General features: G+C 33.4%; 2 protein-coding genes across 3 annotated transcripts; one reads left to right on the top strand and one right to left on the bottom strand.

The window, feature by feature from the left end:
* Positions 1–950: 950 nt before the first annotated feature.
* Positions 951–8,085, bottom strand: LOC128174877 (hydroxyacid-oxoacid transhydrogenase, mitochondrial-like). Of its 2 annotated transcripts, none has more exons than XM_052840306.1 (14): positions 7,973–8,085; positions 6,846–6,889; positions 6,570–6,613; positions 6,268–6,321; positions 6,018–6,172; positions 5,389–5,585; positions 5,043–5,120; positions 4,515–4,620; positions 4,165–4,317; positions 3,695–3,793; positions 3,437–3,515; positions 3,093–3,189; positions 2,646–2,803; positions 951–2,233 (listed from the first exon to the last, which is right to left on the bottom strand). In XM_052840306.1, the coding sequence occupies exons 1-14, from the start codon at positions 8,023–8,025 to the stop codon at positions 2,150–2,152; spliced, it is 1,401 nt and encodes a 466-aa protein (XP_052696266.1). In that variant the 5' UTR covers positions 8,026–8,085; the 3' UTR covers positions 951–2,149. The 2 variants fall into 2 exon arrangements, with proteins under 2 accessions (XP_052696266.1, XP_052696272.1); XM_052840312.1 differs by having other exon boundaries at positions 7,988–8,051.
* Positions 8,082–15,014, top strand: LOC128174869 (uncharacterized). The gene is made up of 8 exons (XM_052840299.1): positions 8,082–8,214; positions 8,836–9,509; positions 9,785–9,895; positions 12,386–12,555; positions 13,391–13,486; positions 13,783–13,995; positions 14,171–14,239; positions 14,541–15,014. Exons 2-8 carry the CDS (start codon positions 8,861–8,863, stop codon positions 14,640–14,642), a joined length of 1,410 nt encoding a protein of 469 aa, XP_052696259.1. The 5' UTR covers positions 8,082–8,214; positions 8,836–8,860; the 3' UTR covers positions 14,643–15,014.
* The last annotated feature ends 1,555 nt before the right edge of the window (positions 15,015–16,569 follow it).

A 16,569-nucleotide genomic window follows, 5' to 3' on the forward strand; every position in this document is an offset into this window, starting at 1 on the left:
CACTTATTTTTAATTCATCCTAAATTTAGTGTCGACTAAGCAAAAAAGGTAAAATTGTATTAAATATTACACATACACAGCTCTACATATATCAGTATTAACCTTATATCACATGTAAATATATACATGTTCATGTACATATCCAAACATTGTAAAGATCGCACTTACAAATGCAAGGGAAAAAAACAACATCTGCACGGTTCGAAATCAGAACTTCTTTCAAGTGCAGTTTAAAACGATGCTCCATTAATTCCTGTTAGCATTCCATCATGTAAAAATTGCTTTTGTAATGTAATTTACCAATTTGTATTTGTAATTGCTATGCATATCAATTCAGCATACTGATGTCATTTACTGAATTTTATTTTCTATCAAATTATACTAAGTATTTGATTAGATAAAATTCAGTATTCACAGAAACGATACTTTTTATATTGCTAAACAAAATTTTAATAGAAAGCAATAACGAATATGTGTTGTAGTTCTAAAGATAAAACTCAAGTGTTTAACTCTCCATAAAGATATATTACCGAACCCCCCTTTCTCTCTCTCTCTCTCTCTCTCTCTCTCTCTCAGGCAAGGATATCGGAGCTTTTTGTCTGTTTGTAAAGTAACATCTTGTTTACAATGAACTAATACCGTATATCCTGTAATTTTCGCGATTATCTAATTTTCGCTTTTTCGCGATCTCTTTTCAATCGCAAATAATTCAATACGCAGAAATTATATCCTGTATCATTTTCTATAAGAAACTGTTTAAATTGCAAAAAATGACTGACGCAAATTAAAAATGTAACAGATTTTCCCTATATTCGCAAATTTTGTGACACGCGTAAAAAACGGATTTAAGGTATGCTGGTAAAACTTTTTTTCATTGGTATTTCAAAGAAAGAAGTTAATGTAGGTGAGATTTACTATTATCACAAGAAAAAGTCAGAAAAACTCACAAAATTAGTTAGTTGCTTAGATTTATTGTACAAATTACTGGTATAAAAATACAGACTAGATGAATCACATATAATTGATTATACCCTGGGCCATTTAAAAAACAAAAATGATAACCACTACAAATTTAAAAAGCAATAATTGATAGATTCATTTTGATAAAAGCTATGATAAATCTTAGTCATTTTGACTAAATGAATAGCAATATACTGTTCCAATATATGAAACAAATAGTATCTTAATTTTCTCTACACACATATACATCTATAAAACAAAAACTATACTGTATATCCATTTGTTTGTTTTTTTTGTGTGCTGCAAATTTTGCAAACATGAAATACATGGAAAACCTTTTTATTAACAAGATTTACTCATGAACGATCACATGCTATTCAGTTTTACATGGTACAAAATAACTTGCCACAGTTATAAAATATGATTTATGAATGTTTATTTTGTAGTGATTATTAAATGGCCCTGAAAATAAGGAGAAATTTGTGGATATACAGTATGTACATTAAAATAGAAGTAAACATATCTTGTTCAAGACAGATATATATTAATAAATGCATAATACAACCTAATCAAACAAGTAAATCAACAAATAGATATAATTGGTATTTTGATATTTCTTCTTTATATATGATATAATCCACAAAATAAGCGTGGCAAATGCATAGCATTCTGTTAAATGTGCATTAATACATATTCAACAGAATATGCAACTTTCTATACAATTGAAGCACTTTATATACCATGCATAATATCTAATCAAAATGATATCTAATAGTTTTCTTTTTTTGACAATTTTTCCAAAATAAATACTCTATATTACTTAATTTTTCTTCAGAATGATATGTTTGCTCAATCTATCAGTATTATATTTCAAAAGAGTTAATTGAGCTATCAATTCATCAGAAATTGCAAAAATATAAAATTGCCATTTGATTTATAATCTTATTTGCGCCATTTATAAAAAAAAGTGGGCACTAGTTATCAAAAGAGCTAAAAAAAAGTTTCACACATAATGACAAAACAATTAATACTGTGAATTGTACCGCGTATTACAAATTACTTCATTCAAAATAGATTGCCAAAATTGATTGTTTCTTTGATAATAGAGCATGAATTGCATCTATGGGGGATTGCTTCTCTTCAATCTCAATCCTATTGAAGTGTCCACAAGTATGGACAAGGCCATTCCTTAGTAGTTTTTCAAAGATTTCTCCAGTATTCCCGTGATAACCTCCTCATCTATTGCTTTGGGGGACAGTTTGGTCAAACGGTGCTGCAAATGATGTAAAATACATGTAAATCAAAATCAATAAAATAAATGTGAAATTGCAACTAGTTCTTGAAACCAATCATTAGCATTATCATTAGTTTACATTACTTCATCATTAGGTCACTGTGGGAACATTTTCATGTAAAAATTCTCAACACAGGCAATTGTGCCGAATATACGCGTCACAAACAGGATATTTTGCAATTTTTCACATGAAATTCAAGTGCTATGAATTTCACAGTAAGTGTATATAGGACATAAATTTGTCTACTACCAAAAATTGTTCAGAGTAACTAACTCATGCGTAATAATTTCACATGAATTTCAAGTGAAATTGATGTCACAGTAAATGATTTTTTTTTATTGAAATTTGTGAGAGTCAATATTGTTCTTCTCTATGACATTTTATCCATACCTGTGGCATGGTGCCTTTGACCAGGTTGGGGATGTCGTCCTTGGTATATCCCAGGCTGGTCAGACCGTCGGGAACCTCCAGGTCCTGCATAATCAGTCGGAGGCGATCCCCCAGAATCGGACCCGCGTCCTCGACCTTCTTGTTTGTTATGTCTACCCCTGTGAATTTTATACAACCAAATTAGCATTTCAAAAAAATTCACAAATGAATTGCTCTATAAATATAAAATATGATGCACATAGTATGTATAACTGTCCCAACTTCCCTAAATAACAGTACAGGTATACATTCTAAAAATGTTTGTCTTTTAAATCTTAGAACTGTATTTGAATCAAAACTGTGATAATAAATGTATCATTTTATACTTTTTAAATAAGCAGTAATAGTGATGGATTTCACATATTCAGGAAACAAAAGGGAAAAGGAAACAGAAAGGAGACTAATTACCCAGAAAAGAGGCAGCTTGTAAGTGGCGCTCTGGACAGGCAGAGGCTGTGAACTCAAACACCGCAGGGGCAGTGACGATGACGGACAGGCCGTGGGGCTAAAAGAGAATAAATATAGGTACATGTACCTTATGTCTGTGACCAAATTCTAACAGTCTCTTTTTGTTTTTATTTACAACAAACTTATGGTATACTTTATTCATGTGTCACAATGAGGTTCTATATCTAAAAGCCCAAAACATGTTAATTATAAAGAATAAAAATTCTGGTGCACATACTAGTATTCATTATCAGCGTGAGACATGAGACAAAAAATAAGAAATAAAAAAGATCATATATACATACAACCATAGGATGATCGTCATCATAGCCCTTGGACATGAATTCTCTGACTAGACCCGAGATAGGGTACGACATAGCATGGCTGAAAAATACCATGAGATAGAAAATTATGCAAAAAAAATAACTAAGAAATTAATTGAAATTTTGAAATGTTTTACTACCTACTTGCCACCTAATCTCTGTCACTGCAGCACCAAAGATTACAGAATGATGTGTATAAACATAATAAGAGATTTTAATAGCACAATTTGATAAAATTACCACAAATGACATCCAGCATTTCCGAATCCTATTCCTGCATAACAACTGGCTAAGTGCATGATAGATCTTGCCTCATCATCACTAGCATCATAGACTGCCCTGTAAAAAGATTAAAATCATTCCTAAATTGTATCTACATGTACCATAGATATGTGGGTATAGTCAGTAAAACTTACAGATTCATATATACATCTGACAAATATATTTGTGTATCATATTACAACAATTTTTTTTCATTGAAAATGATTAATTGTATAGGCTGTTTTATTACTTTTGTGGGAGGAAATTTTTGCATTTTGATTAAAAAATAGGCACATTTTTTTTTGGGGGGGGGGGCTTTGAAATAAATGATACAAATTTTAGGGTTCACATGTAACAGCAAAACTTCCCAATAAACAGAGCTGTATAGAAAAACCCAGTCATACATGTACTTAATATATTCAATACAAGTTCTTCAGCAATGCCAATACCTTCTGATGTATTTGTTGGTGATTTCCAGAGCATGCCTGGACCAGATATCACTGACTGGGTTATAGCCCTGGTAGGCGGGGCGCATGTTTGGATTGGTGGGTCGAGGGGCCCTATCGTAGTATGGCAGTGCGGTGTACGATTCAATGGCATGGCTGGAAAAATGGGATTATTATCTTTATACAATATAAAATTGTACAGTTTTATATAATGAAGATTTACCAAAAGGCATGCAATACATGCAAATATATTTATTCATTTTACTGAGAGATATAAACTACACATTCAATATTTATGTTTTTTTACAAGTATAGGTATATGAACCTCATAAAAATTCTATTTAGTTATTTACCACAAGACATCGATTCCACTGTAAGCAGCGACCCTCTCTGGCATACTTCTGAGATGAAGGGGATCAACAATACCCAGTGTGGGACGAATCTCCCGATTTGAGATACCTACAATGTAGCACACAAAAAAAAGTACATGTATTTATGAAGCAAATAAAAAATCTGCATCTTGTACACATCAGAAAAATATAGGGACTTATTTTCTACAGTGAAAGCTGCAAGCTCTCTGCAGTGAAAGCTGAATTTTACCAAAGGTCTTACCAAAGGTCTTAAAGAAAGCTTCTCCCCTAATGTATTTTGTAACTTTGTCAGAAAATAAGAGACATCCTGAGTAAATATCCTGATTGCATTCAATTGGTTATATTGAACATAATCATTTTGTAAGACTTTTGATGAATATACCAGTATTTTAGAAATGTTATAAACAATTTAATTAGCCAGTGCAAGTACCAGTAACTTTTGTAAGAGAAATGAAACTTCAATCTTTGATATATCAATACTGTATGAGTAATTAAAATCAATAACATTACCAGTTTTGGCTTTCATGTGCTTTAAGTCGAACACAGCTGTTCCTGTCGTCTCACTTCCTGTTCCGGCTGTAGTTGTTACTGTCACAAACATTTAAGAATATCGATAAATGAAACATGTTTGTACATATTAATGTATAAATCATACACTTGAATAAGCATGCTACTGTAAGTGCTGTTACATGTACCGTATTAAAATATGAGACTCATCGAGACTTTCAAATTATTAATTGCTTTGAAAATATTGTACATGCAAAATAATGGTTATTTACATTGTATTGCATCAAATAGGCATCCTCCACATACATGTAAATACATTTTTAATTAGTTCAATATATGTAAATCTCACCGGCAATCAGTGGTTTGAGTTTGTGTGTAACAGGCAGTCCCTTTCCTATGGGGGCATTAACGTAGTCCAAAAACTCTGCCTTTGCGTTGGAAGAGTAAAGATTGGCAGCTTTACAGGTGTCCATCACTGAGCCCCCTCCAACAGCCACAAAGACATCAAACTCACCCTTAGTGGCAAAATCAATGGCAGCTTTGAAACTGAAATTTCAACAATAATTTAACTTACCGTAATAAATTCATAAATAGACCGCTTCACAGTAACTGCAATACTGCTCTTTTGCAGGGCAAAATGACATACCAGTAATTTGGTGAAATATGATATAACATCAGTTGTTTCAATTATGTCATTCAATTATCCACCTACAAAAACTTCGGCAAAGTATATCAATGTGACCATGCAAGAGAGCAGTACCGCAGTTACTAGTACCTTGAAGGGGTCTATTCATATTTAAAAATTTGGGGGGAGAGAGAGAGAGAGAGAGAGAGAGAGAGAGAGAGAGAGAGAGAGAGAGAGAGAGAGGAGAGAGAGAGAGAGAGAGAGAGAATGAATTAGGTTAAGAACAGCTGCATTTTGTCCTGAAATTTAAATGTTTTTAAAAACATGGATTTTGAAAACCCTGTTTTATTGACCTTTGATCGCTGGGTTCCACTCTACATTTATCATACACACTGTACTTCAGTCCTGCCTTTTCCAGGGCATCACAGACTACCTGGACTGGGGGCAACTTAACCAGAGTACTGTCTGTCATCACACAAATATTTCTACCTCCTAGGTTCTTGCAGTCCTGTTCAAATGATAAATGGAAAAGACAAGAAAATCTTCATTCCGGCATTGGCATTCAGTAAGAGCATTTTCAGATGTTAAAATCAAGTGTCTTACCATTCCAATTTCTTGTGTAACCCCTTCCCCATATCTTATGTTGGAACATGCCATCTTGAAAAGAGAATACATTTAATGACTGTCTAACAAGTAAATGACCATATCAGATATCATTGGCAGACATTCCAAGTTTGTAGTCACTTCCTACTAGTACTCATGTAAATTATATGTTATAAATTATAACATGATAATAATACTTTGTAAACTTTGGTATTATTAAAAATGATTATCCGTAATTACTATCTGGTACTGAGTATCTGGAGAACCTAAGAATTATCAGCAATTCTCTCAATTCAACTTACTTCAAATGCATATTCCTTTTCGTCTGTGTTTGTTCCATATTGCTCTATAAATGAAAAATAAAATGCAAAAAAGCAACATGCATAAAAACAATAAAAAAGTAATTAAAATTAATATTGGCAGAAATGAAAGACAGTGTACCTGTAATCAACCTAAACATATTACAAAATGATATACTGCCATATTTAGAAACATATTTGTAACATATTTAATGGAAAAAAATATAGCTGAGAATCAAATCAAGTGTATAAAAGTTGTAAACGAACTGATTTACTTACTTCTCCCCTGTACTAAGGTGGCACCCTGTATATTTCCTGCCAACCTGAAAACACAACTGTACAGTAGAATTTTAATGAGCTCTCATTGAGAGAGAGAGAGAGAGAGAGAGAGAGAGAGAGAGAGAGAGAGAGAGAGAGAGAGAGAGAGAGAGAGAGAGAGAGAGAGAGAGAGAGAGAGAGAGAGAGAGAGAAAGAGAGAGAGAGAGAGAAAAAGAGAGAGAGAGAGAAAGAGAGAGAGAGAGAAAGAGAGAGAGAGAGAGAGAGAGAGAGAGAGAGAGAGAGAGAGAGAGAGAGAGAGAGAGAGAGAGAGAGAATGACTGTCTTCATTAGTGAGATCAAGACCCATTTGGATGCACTTGCATGGAGGTGAACTGAAGTGACTGACTTTTAATAGTGGAATATGGGATTAAAATCTTCAACATTGATCAATATCTGTAGGTCTAAAGATAAATTCTTCAACATGCTTGTACTGTCAAGGACACACTTTTTTAAATTTAAGGATAAGTTTGTATATATTGTATTAAAAAATGGCTTTCAATCTAAAATATCAGAAATAAACTCCTGTGGTAGCCACATGGGAAACATTGTATTGTAACCACGAACATTCTAATGGTGCATATTTCTAAATAAAGAATATCAAAATATCTGAAACGCCTACACATTATGCAGTTTTAAAATGCATGAGCATGATGAGGGCGACAGTTAAAAACTAACTATACATAGAATTAACACATTAATGGAGGGAACCCTCAGGTTTTGCATATCTTTTTAAAAAGTATAATGACATATATCTCATGACCTCATGTGGCAAGAAAAAAGGGTCAACATATTTTAAACTCTTAAAAAATGTGAACTTTTATACAGTAAAACAAAAATTTTGATACAAATGATCACCAAAAAGTATCACCTTATGCAGTTTAAAGATAAACAAGAAATGGAGGAAATGCACGGTTTTCGAGGTTAGTAACGTTGGTATGTGAATCCTATGTTTACTCAAAGATGACCCCCAGTATACATTTAGTACGTCGCGTCTTCTTTTATTTCTGGAACAATTTATGTGTCAATTAAAACAAAACATATTATGCAAGATATAAGATAAAAAGGTGCAATTTTTAGCAAAGACAGACCTTAAGTTACTAAACCTTTTAAATATTTGTCCCAATGCACTTTTCCCTGCCATTCTCGATTTCCTCAGTCAAGTTCTGAAGTTGTTCCACTTAAAATATTGATCGGGCTCGATATTCAGACCCACTATCAGCTGATTGCTGATTTTGATTTTTTAGCTGCGTAAAATGAAAATGAAAATGGTAGTAGAAGAAAACTTTGATTCTGAACAACAACAAATTTTTATGGCATGTTAGCCTGTCAGGTATTTGTTTTTTAAATTTATAATATAAAAAGTAATTCGATTTTTCTCAGCTAACTCCACCCCCACTCACACCGTGTTCACATGGTTCAGTGTTTTAGGTGTTATACAGGCCGTTACTTCTTGTCAAAACCGCCAGCTCTGGTAAACGGTCTCGTTTGTTTTTATTTCTTCTGCATTTGTATTTTCAATTTTATGAAGTATTTATTTTTTAAATTTTATGTTAACAGCTAGATAAATGAAACAGAGACCGATTGACTGATCAAAACAAATAAATCTAAATGGCAATTTTTATATTTTTACTTTCTTCTAAAGAAGCCAAGTTTTCTTGAAAATCTCGGGCTTTTATTTGTTTGGTTTTGTTTTTACGTTGGGATGGTTCCGCCGGTTATTACTCAGTTCAAATAGAAGGGCGATCGACATACGTGTACTAGAATGATCGATTATCACAACCATAATCATTAAATAAAACAGTTCATTTTATTTTCTCTAATTTGTTACTCTCATTCTTTTTTTGCTTAAAAATCTATCTTAATTTGTGTGCCTATGATGTTATTTATAAACACTGATTGATAAGGTTTACTGGTAATTAATTCTCTTTGTTTTTTCCTCTCATATACCCAGATTCTGAGAGAAATAGACCTGAGAAATGGCAACTAATTATCAGAAATTGGGAGAGAATTCAAGGCAAGGATTTTCCCAGCGTTTGAATTCAACTGAAGAGAAGAAATTCCCCACATCTCGCAAACTACCTGATTGGGTATGGAAAGCTCTGGTAAAGATTCTTGGAATCAAACTTAAAGGGCAGACGCGCGTGTCTTGTCTCTCCGTGTTCCTACAGGCTATTACTTTACTTCTAGCCTGCGTCTTCTCTGTCACGGGAATGATTCACACTGTGTATGATGTAAAAAGCAGCTCCTCTCAAACAACTCTCACTATCGGCTGTTCCAATATTGTGATCGGTTTCGGATGGGTATGTTTAGGCATATACTCACAAAAACTGGCAGGAAGGCTGTTCTCAAACCGAAATTTCTCCGAAAGTGTTCGCATTCATTCTCGTACTTTTTTCAAGATTAGTGCTGTTGGGCTTGTGACATTCCTTAGTGTGACAATGATAGCCCTCAACTGTTACAGCGATTTCAGTGTGTTCGGCCCAAACAACTGTGACACCATCTTCCTGCATAACTCGATCTGCCATATCATGTATTCCTCCCATGTTGCCTTTAGCATAATGTCTTTGATCTGGAATTTGTTGGTGTGCTGTATTCTGTTATCTGTGTGTAGAACTCATACAATGGGTAAATCTATGTTTATACACATTATAATATGGCTTTGAAATTATCATTAAAATTGTATACATTGTCAATATGTAAATTCAATCAACATATTTATAATATACATATGAAAGAATTCAGAAGCATGATTAAAGTCAAATATTTTTTTGAATAGGGTTGATTTTTATGTCTCAAGTCTGTTGCTTTGACAATGGAATAAATTTGCAATATGCATGGCGCTCGCTTTAATACAAAGGTTATTAGTTTTCATATTTGATTGCCAGAATTTTGATTTGCAGGACTTAGAAAATTTGGAATGCTGCTAGAGGAGGATGCCAGGAATTATGTTCAGAGATTTCAGACACAGGAACCACAAGTGCATTTGTCCCTTCTGAACCAAGTCGTGTCAGGTAAATATCAATGTGCAATTGTGCTGAGATTAATAATAATAGTGGTCATGTACCGGTATTAAATGTGTAGTTTCAGATAATTGTAGACACAAATTCTGGCAGTTATGGTATGTGTATGCCATTGTGTGTGTTTGTCTCATTCTCTCTCTATATATAAATAGAGAGACAATCAGATTTAAATTATTTCTTTAGGAGGACATATGCAGGCATTGTTTAATAAGAAATAAAATGACCTTTTTAGAGATAGATAACCTACAGCTATTTCTCATAAAACCTTTACTTATACCTGAAGTTTAAAACCATATTCTTATTTGAACTGTCTAGGGAAGTTATTTCCACCTCATCTCCCAATGAATTATCCTGGAAAATGTACTGGTGACTTGTTATATTCTAAAAAGCAAACCTCTAACTATGACAGCTAATATCTAGCTACATTGTATATATGTATTTATTTCCTTCTTATTTTATTTAACACTATATAACGAATAACCACACACTTGTGATTTTACATGTTTATAAGGTTTAGGTGACTTAGATCTCACTCAGATTACATTGCAAGATATATATGATGCACATATATCTTGTAAGCATGTCAAAATGATCTAGGTGATCAAAGTTTACAACTATACCTTTGATTGCTGCAGAAAAATATATATGCCTATTGTTGATATTCTTTTAAAACACACCACAGTTTGAAATGTCTTTTGTTCACATTATACATGTACTTTTCAGCAGACATACTGGTACTTGTATCTCAACTCATGTAAGTTGTGTAATAAAAACAAATTTGTGCTAATAAAAAGATGCCAAGATGATGATCATGATGAATTATTTATGATGTCAGGGAATGAAACAATGCATGTCTTGTCTGAAGAATAAAAACATATATTAATCTTGGGTCTTGAAAATGAAAATCTGATAATAAAAAAAATTCTTATTCTTTATATACAAAACTTCCTATTAATCTGATTGAAATCTTTTCATACAACTTCTCTATCATAACAAGGACAATATCTCTATAACAAAAAGAATCAGGGATATTGCGTTTTATAATCAGGTTGAATTATGAAAAAGTCAATCAAATAGGATAAATGTCTAGATTTTTAAGATTTACCCTGGCATCTCTTGTTTGTCCCTTCTGTTTACTGTTATGTACAGTAACAAGTTCTTCTAAATGATATGAATTATAATAACTAACTGTGCATTTACACAAGTTTTAATATTTGATTGTAATTATACCCCACACAGCAAAGTTGTGAGGGATATTATAGCATTGAATCATGATTTTTTGAAGTATACACTCTCATAACTGCAGCGGTGTGTGCATACAAATTGAGTAACGCGCGTTAGCGCGTTTTGAAAATTTGTATGCACACACCGCTGCAGTTATGAGAGTGTATACTTCAAAAAATCATGATTTAATGCTTATATTTACATTTCTTAACTTCTTGCCTTGTCTGCAAATATGATTCATACCTTAAAATTCCTATCTTATCCTAAGGGTAAGTTAATATTAATGGAAGAGCCACAGTAACAGCCACAAGCGTGAACTTTGATTTTCGCTTGTGACGTTGCAGTTTACAGCGTTCAACGTTTTGTGACGTCATAATAAAACTCATCAATTTGACCTTTGACTACTTGTTGCATTTAGAGGCATTTGAAGATCACAGAGTTTAATGGGAAAACACAGTAGAATGTAAATATATTGTTTTGAACCCATCCCACAGTTAGTCAGTCTGTCCTATTTTTTTGTACTAAGTGAAACTCATCTAAACAGCTGCATAGAATTTTGTGAAACTTTAATTTGTAGATATTTAGGACAAGATGTGTTGATGTGCATATGACCAGGAGAAAAAGATTTCTTTATTTTTCTGTGAATTTTGGCGCTTTTGAACTTAGAGTTTTGACAATATATTACAGTAAAAATAGTACCGGAATAAAAAATTTGTACCACTAATATTGACATATTTATGTGACCATCTTTTCCATACCACAACTAAAATTTGTGCTTTATTTAATAGATAGCAAAGCTTGTATAGTTTTGAAATTCTATCTAGAATCCAATTATTCTTTCTCTGCTATACATACAACCATCGTCAGATACCCAACTCATCCGTGGGTATCTGGCGATGACATACAATATACTTGGTAATATTTACCGTGTCCATTTTTGCCTTTATTAGCCAATTGGTTAATGATGGAATTAAAATTGATTGCTAATTTAATGTAAATGGTATTAGATCTCTTTAAATTGTAACTTTGTTAAGGTGAATTTGATTGGGGCAAAATCTCAAACAATCGTGATATTGCATTTTATTTAAGTAACATGTACTACAGTACAGGAAATAAAATAACAGTAAATAAAATAATCATAAAAAAGTACATGTATTAGGTTTGCACATGTAAATGTCATGTGTGTTTAAACAACATTAATTAGAGATCAAAATAGAAAAAAGGCTTATGCAATTTCAATGTGATATTTTGTTACAGAGGAGGGAGCAGACTTCTTTATTTGGGATGACAACATTGCCATAAAACCGGACTTGCCAGACACCCAGACAGAGGGAGGGGTGGAAAAATCTGTGGATAGTGAGGGTCAGGATAATTCAGTCAGTATAGTGGACATCACAGAGTCCATCAACTACATAGAGACCAACAAGGTATAGTACATCCTAGTGGATGAATGTATTACTTCCTTTAAGATGATCTAAGAATGGATTCAATAATTATTATAAAACCATGGAAAGGAATTACCGGTAATATATAGGATTTATGCTGATGCCATGATGTAGATAATGCCTGGTATTCATTGTCAGAAAACCCAGTGGCCTGTCAGTGAGTTTCACATTTATTTAATGACCATAAACCAGCTCGCTGAACTTTTGTTGGAATCATTAATATTCAGTATTTTCAATCCCCAGATGAGAAACCAAAACTGTTTACCTTTTGGGGTATAAAACCGATGATTATGTCACAAGAACATATAGCTTCTGTCTATGACCATGTAAGTTAAGCAGTCATGTCATTGATGAAATTTTCTTCATGAGATTATGAAGGTACCAATAAGAATTAGACATGGATTGTTCTGATCACATTTTTGCTAGCCAAAGGTTTAAGATCTGCTCCTGTTATAATATTATAAAGGAGAAGAGCAGATTGTAAGCCCTTGGCTAGCTAAGATGTTCTGATCATAAAACAAAAAAATATCACTTACAGTGAGTTTTCCGTATGAGTTTCTGATGATAATCCTATTCTTAGATTAGTGATTTTGTATTTACCATAGTTGCATCATTTGTCTGTTCACCGACTTTGGTGCCAGAATTTGACAGAAATCATGCACCTTTTGACAATTGTCATATGGTCGATACCTGAAGTACATATACTACTGGTATCTGTTGTAAAGTGATGCTCATATGTCTTCACCAACAAGAAAACGATTTGATCTGTAAGATTACCTTTTCAAATGTTAACACTTTTGATTATTTCTTTTATCAGGATGCCTTTGAGGAAAGTGATGACATCCCCTCCAAGTACTCCCTGAAGTCTGTTCTGACCACTGACCAGATTCTCCATTACTATTGGAGATTATCTGTAAGTTTTATTTGTAAACAATTCTGTAAACAATTAATATATGTACTGTAGAGAATAATATTGTTAATATTTACTGGTACACGGCTACCTGAAGATGTGTCTCTTGTGTTGTCAATTGTAGATTAGCAAGGGAGATAACTTTTCACATTGAGTTTGAAGTTTCCTCTGCTAGAAAATTTCAGCTTCCACCCACCCCCCCCCCCCCCCCCCCCCCCCCCACCCAAAAAAACCAAAAACAATAACATGTACATATTGTTCCATGTAATCTGAAAGTTAATATTTTTGTAACGAATTAGAAACGCATGCAGTTGACATCTACCTGCCTGCAGAGATGGATGGCCAGCTGGATTGCATTTATCATTATCTGGTGTGGGGACTACATTTTGTACTGGATCAGTCATCACTCCAAAGTCTTGGGCATCTTGGAGTTCCTCATTCCTCTTGCTCTTCTCTTTATTGCTACATCAGCTTTTGCAGAAGCCAACTTTGAAGGAGAGAGAATGATTCAGGTATGACAGATTTAAAAAAGTTTTAAATTTTTTTCAATGAATGTAATTTAATGTAATAAAACTTCTACACAGTGAGAACAAAAGTTACAAGTTATTTATGTTTTGTTAGTGGAAAATCTTTTTTTGTACTCATGATGCACTTTACTTGCATTACATGTAGATTCCTTTGTTACAGTGCATATATCCTACAGAGGACAGATTGAGAGTTCAGGCATTCCTTCGCCAGCAGCCACTCCAAATGAAGGTAATTAAGCAGTTATCAGACTGTGACTTTATATACATCGATTGTAGGCTGCACAGAGCTGTCTTGGTTAAGTTCTGAATATTTATTAACAACTTGTCAGGTGTGAAGAAAGAAGCAAATACAGTAACTTCTAGCTACTTTGTAATTCAAGTTCTCATTCTCATAATGATGAGCAGGCACTATTATTTTTAATTTTATTTATTCCAATAAGGCAATAACCATGTATTCAATTAATGAATGTAAAAAGGATAATGTTAATCTGCCTTGTTTAGTAATCCAGCATTTTGTCGAACTATTTCAGGTATTCAACATCAGCGTTTCCTACAATGCGATACTTGGAGTCATCCTTGCCTTTGCCGCGGCCATTGCCTCACGAATCATTCTGGACGAGCTTAGCATGTAAGAGGTCCATGCAGTTGACTTTGAAGTACATGTACTATATTGTTGTAAATACTCATCATATATATATCTATATATACTCATTTTAGAGCTATAAATGAGATTAGGATATACCTGCAATGGCTATTTTAAGTCAACCCCATAGGCCACGTATTTCTGTTATAATTGCCTAATAAAATTGTCATGGGTTTTTGTACAATTCTATATATTTTGTATATTTTAATAAATTAAAAAGATATTTATATCACATTTATTATATGAGATGAACTATGTGTAATTATAAATTGTATCATATACATGTAAACAAGCTTGTGCAAAATGTTTTCTTTGATTTTGTTAAAATAAATGCTTTACACATGTTAATTCAAGTTTGTTTAAAATTTAATATGGTTTATGCCTACTTTCCCAGGCTCTGCCACTTTATGCCAACGTCCGACTTCATTGCCATATTGAAAAGCGAAATATCTAAATTTTGCATTCCAATACTTGCAATACAGAAAAAAAATCTCTGCATGGTGCATCAAGGGTCCTCCACACCTTTCGGAAAAGTTTTGCACACAAGCCCTAACTTTTATACATGTATATTCTTAACGATATGAATTCTAGCATGCATTCTACTTGAAAATGACAGAAAAAACTCATTTTGGGGGAAAAATCAACCTCAAAATTTTATATCGCCATTCATAAAAACAAAAGTCCCTGCTTTATCCAAAAAATCCGCCTGAAAGTCAGTTTTCGGAAGCTGTACCCAGTGCTAGAGAAAAACAACAAAATTTGGTGGCATAAACAGTTTCACAATGGGTTGAACTGCCATGTTGCAACATACTGTCATAAGAAGTGTCATGGGTGTCAAAGACCCTGAACCATAGAATGAATTTCTTCAGTCTTGCAACTGTCATTGTAGGTCTGTACTGATCTCTTAATCGAAATTTTGATGAAATCAGCAAATCCACTGAAAACAGACAATCTGCTGAAAAATCACATCCCTGATATGGGTACAATTTGAATCATCTTCCCTAGCCAAGGGTTTACAATCCATTCTGCTCCTCTACAACCCTTGTCAGATTTAGCTAACAAAATCTGATTGGCTGCGAAGACAGGCGATTGCAGGGAATCCACTACCGTTACAAGTATTTATTAATAAGTGTAGTTTGTTGTGGTTTTAAACATAATATAAGATAAATACAATCATCATTACAATTTTTATGCAATTAATAAATAAAATACGATACACAATTACAAATATATAGGTTTTCCTTGTAATTCTCACTTTTTTCTCTCCCCCCCCCCCCCGACATTTCTTCTAATACCTCATATGAAAAATACATATTTTAGGTGCTCCAATTCAACTCAATCGCTAGACGGCATTGTACTGTTTCTGTAAACAACGGCTAAATCTGCTAAAGGTTGTAGAGGGACAGAGTGGATCATAAACCCTTAATAGCTAGCATAAATGAAGTTGAATATAAATAGATGTAAAGAGTTCACAGCTAGCGAAGATGAGCTCGAGGCCATGCTTCACAACATACATATACGTCTCTCAAATAGACAACTTTATATTACACACAATACTAATTGTATGCAAGAGTCGGGGACTAGAGTTCCCAATAAAACATTCTTGTCTACCATCAACTGCCAGATGGTAGTCTCCCAACATTTCATTGCTATCTGTGTACTGCTAGTATAGTCCAATCCACAATTTGTAAAAAGTTGTTTCCCCTTTGTGGGAGTCAACCCAAAGGTCTCAAGAGAACATCCCAACTTTCTCTTCTTTATGCAACGGAATATTTGGTTTTAAGGATGACGTTTACTCAGCATGAAAAAAAAATCCACTGATGATAATGAAAAACCATCTATTGTGTGTTATAGACCTTTGCTTGTATTATTATTTTTCACTTTCAGAAAAGTATGTCAATGACCTACTTTTTGAG

The sequence above is a fragment of the Crassostrea angulata genome, chromosome 1 (assembly GCF_025612915.1).
Source record: "Crassostrea angulata isolate pt1a10 chromosome 1, ASM2561291v2, whole genome shotgun sequence".
NCBI lineage: Eukaryota > Metazoa > Mollusca > Bivalvia > Ostreida > Ostreidae > Magallana > Magallana angulata.

What these genes read in the sequence shown, in the direction of transcription:
- LOC128174877 (XM_052840306.1), bottom strand. Translation starts at nt 8,025, where the DNA reads ATGGCAGGGAAAAGTGCATTGGGACAAATATTTAAAAGGTTTAGTAAC. An exon ending in AGTGGAATCGATGTCTTGTG is followed by an intron (nt 4,318 to 4,514) that starts GTAAATAACTAA and finishes CCATTTTTCCAG; the next exon opens with CCATGCCATTGAATCGTACA. An exon ending in ACAAGCTGCCTCTTTTCTGG is followed by an intron (nt 2,804 to 3,092) that starts GTAATTAGTCTC and finishes TAAAATTCACAG; the next exon opens with GGGTAGACATAACAAACAAG.
- LOC128174869 (XM_052840299.1), top strand. Translation starts at nt 8,861, where the DNA reads ATGGCAACTAATTATCAGAAATTGGGAGAGAATTCAAGGCAAGGATTT. An exon ending in TCTGAACCAAGTCGTGTCAG is followed by an intron (nt 9,896 to 12,385) that starts GTAAATATCAAT and finishes ATTTTGTTACAG; the next exon opens with AGGAGGGAGCAGACTTCTTT. An exon ending in ACTACATAGAGACCAACAAG is followed by an intron (nt 12,556 to 13,390) that starts GTATAGTACATC and finishes TTCTTTTATCAG; the next exon opens with GATGCCTTTGAGGAAAGTGA.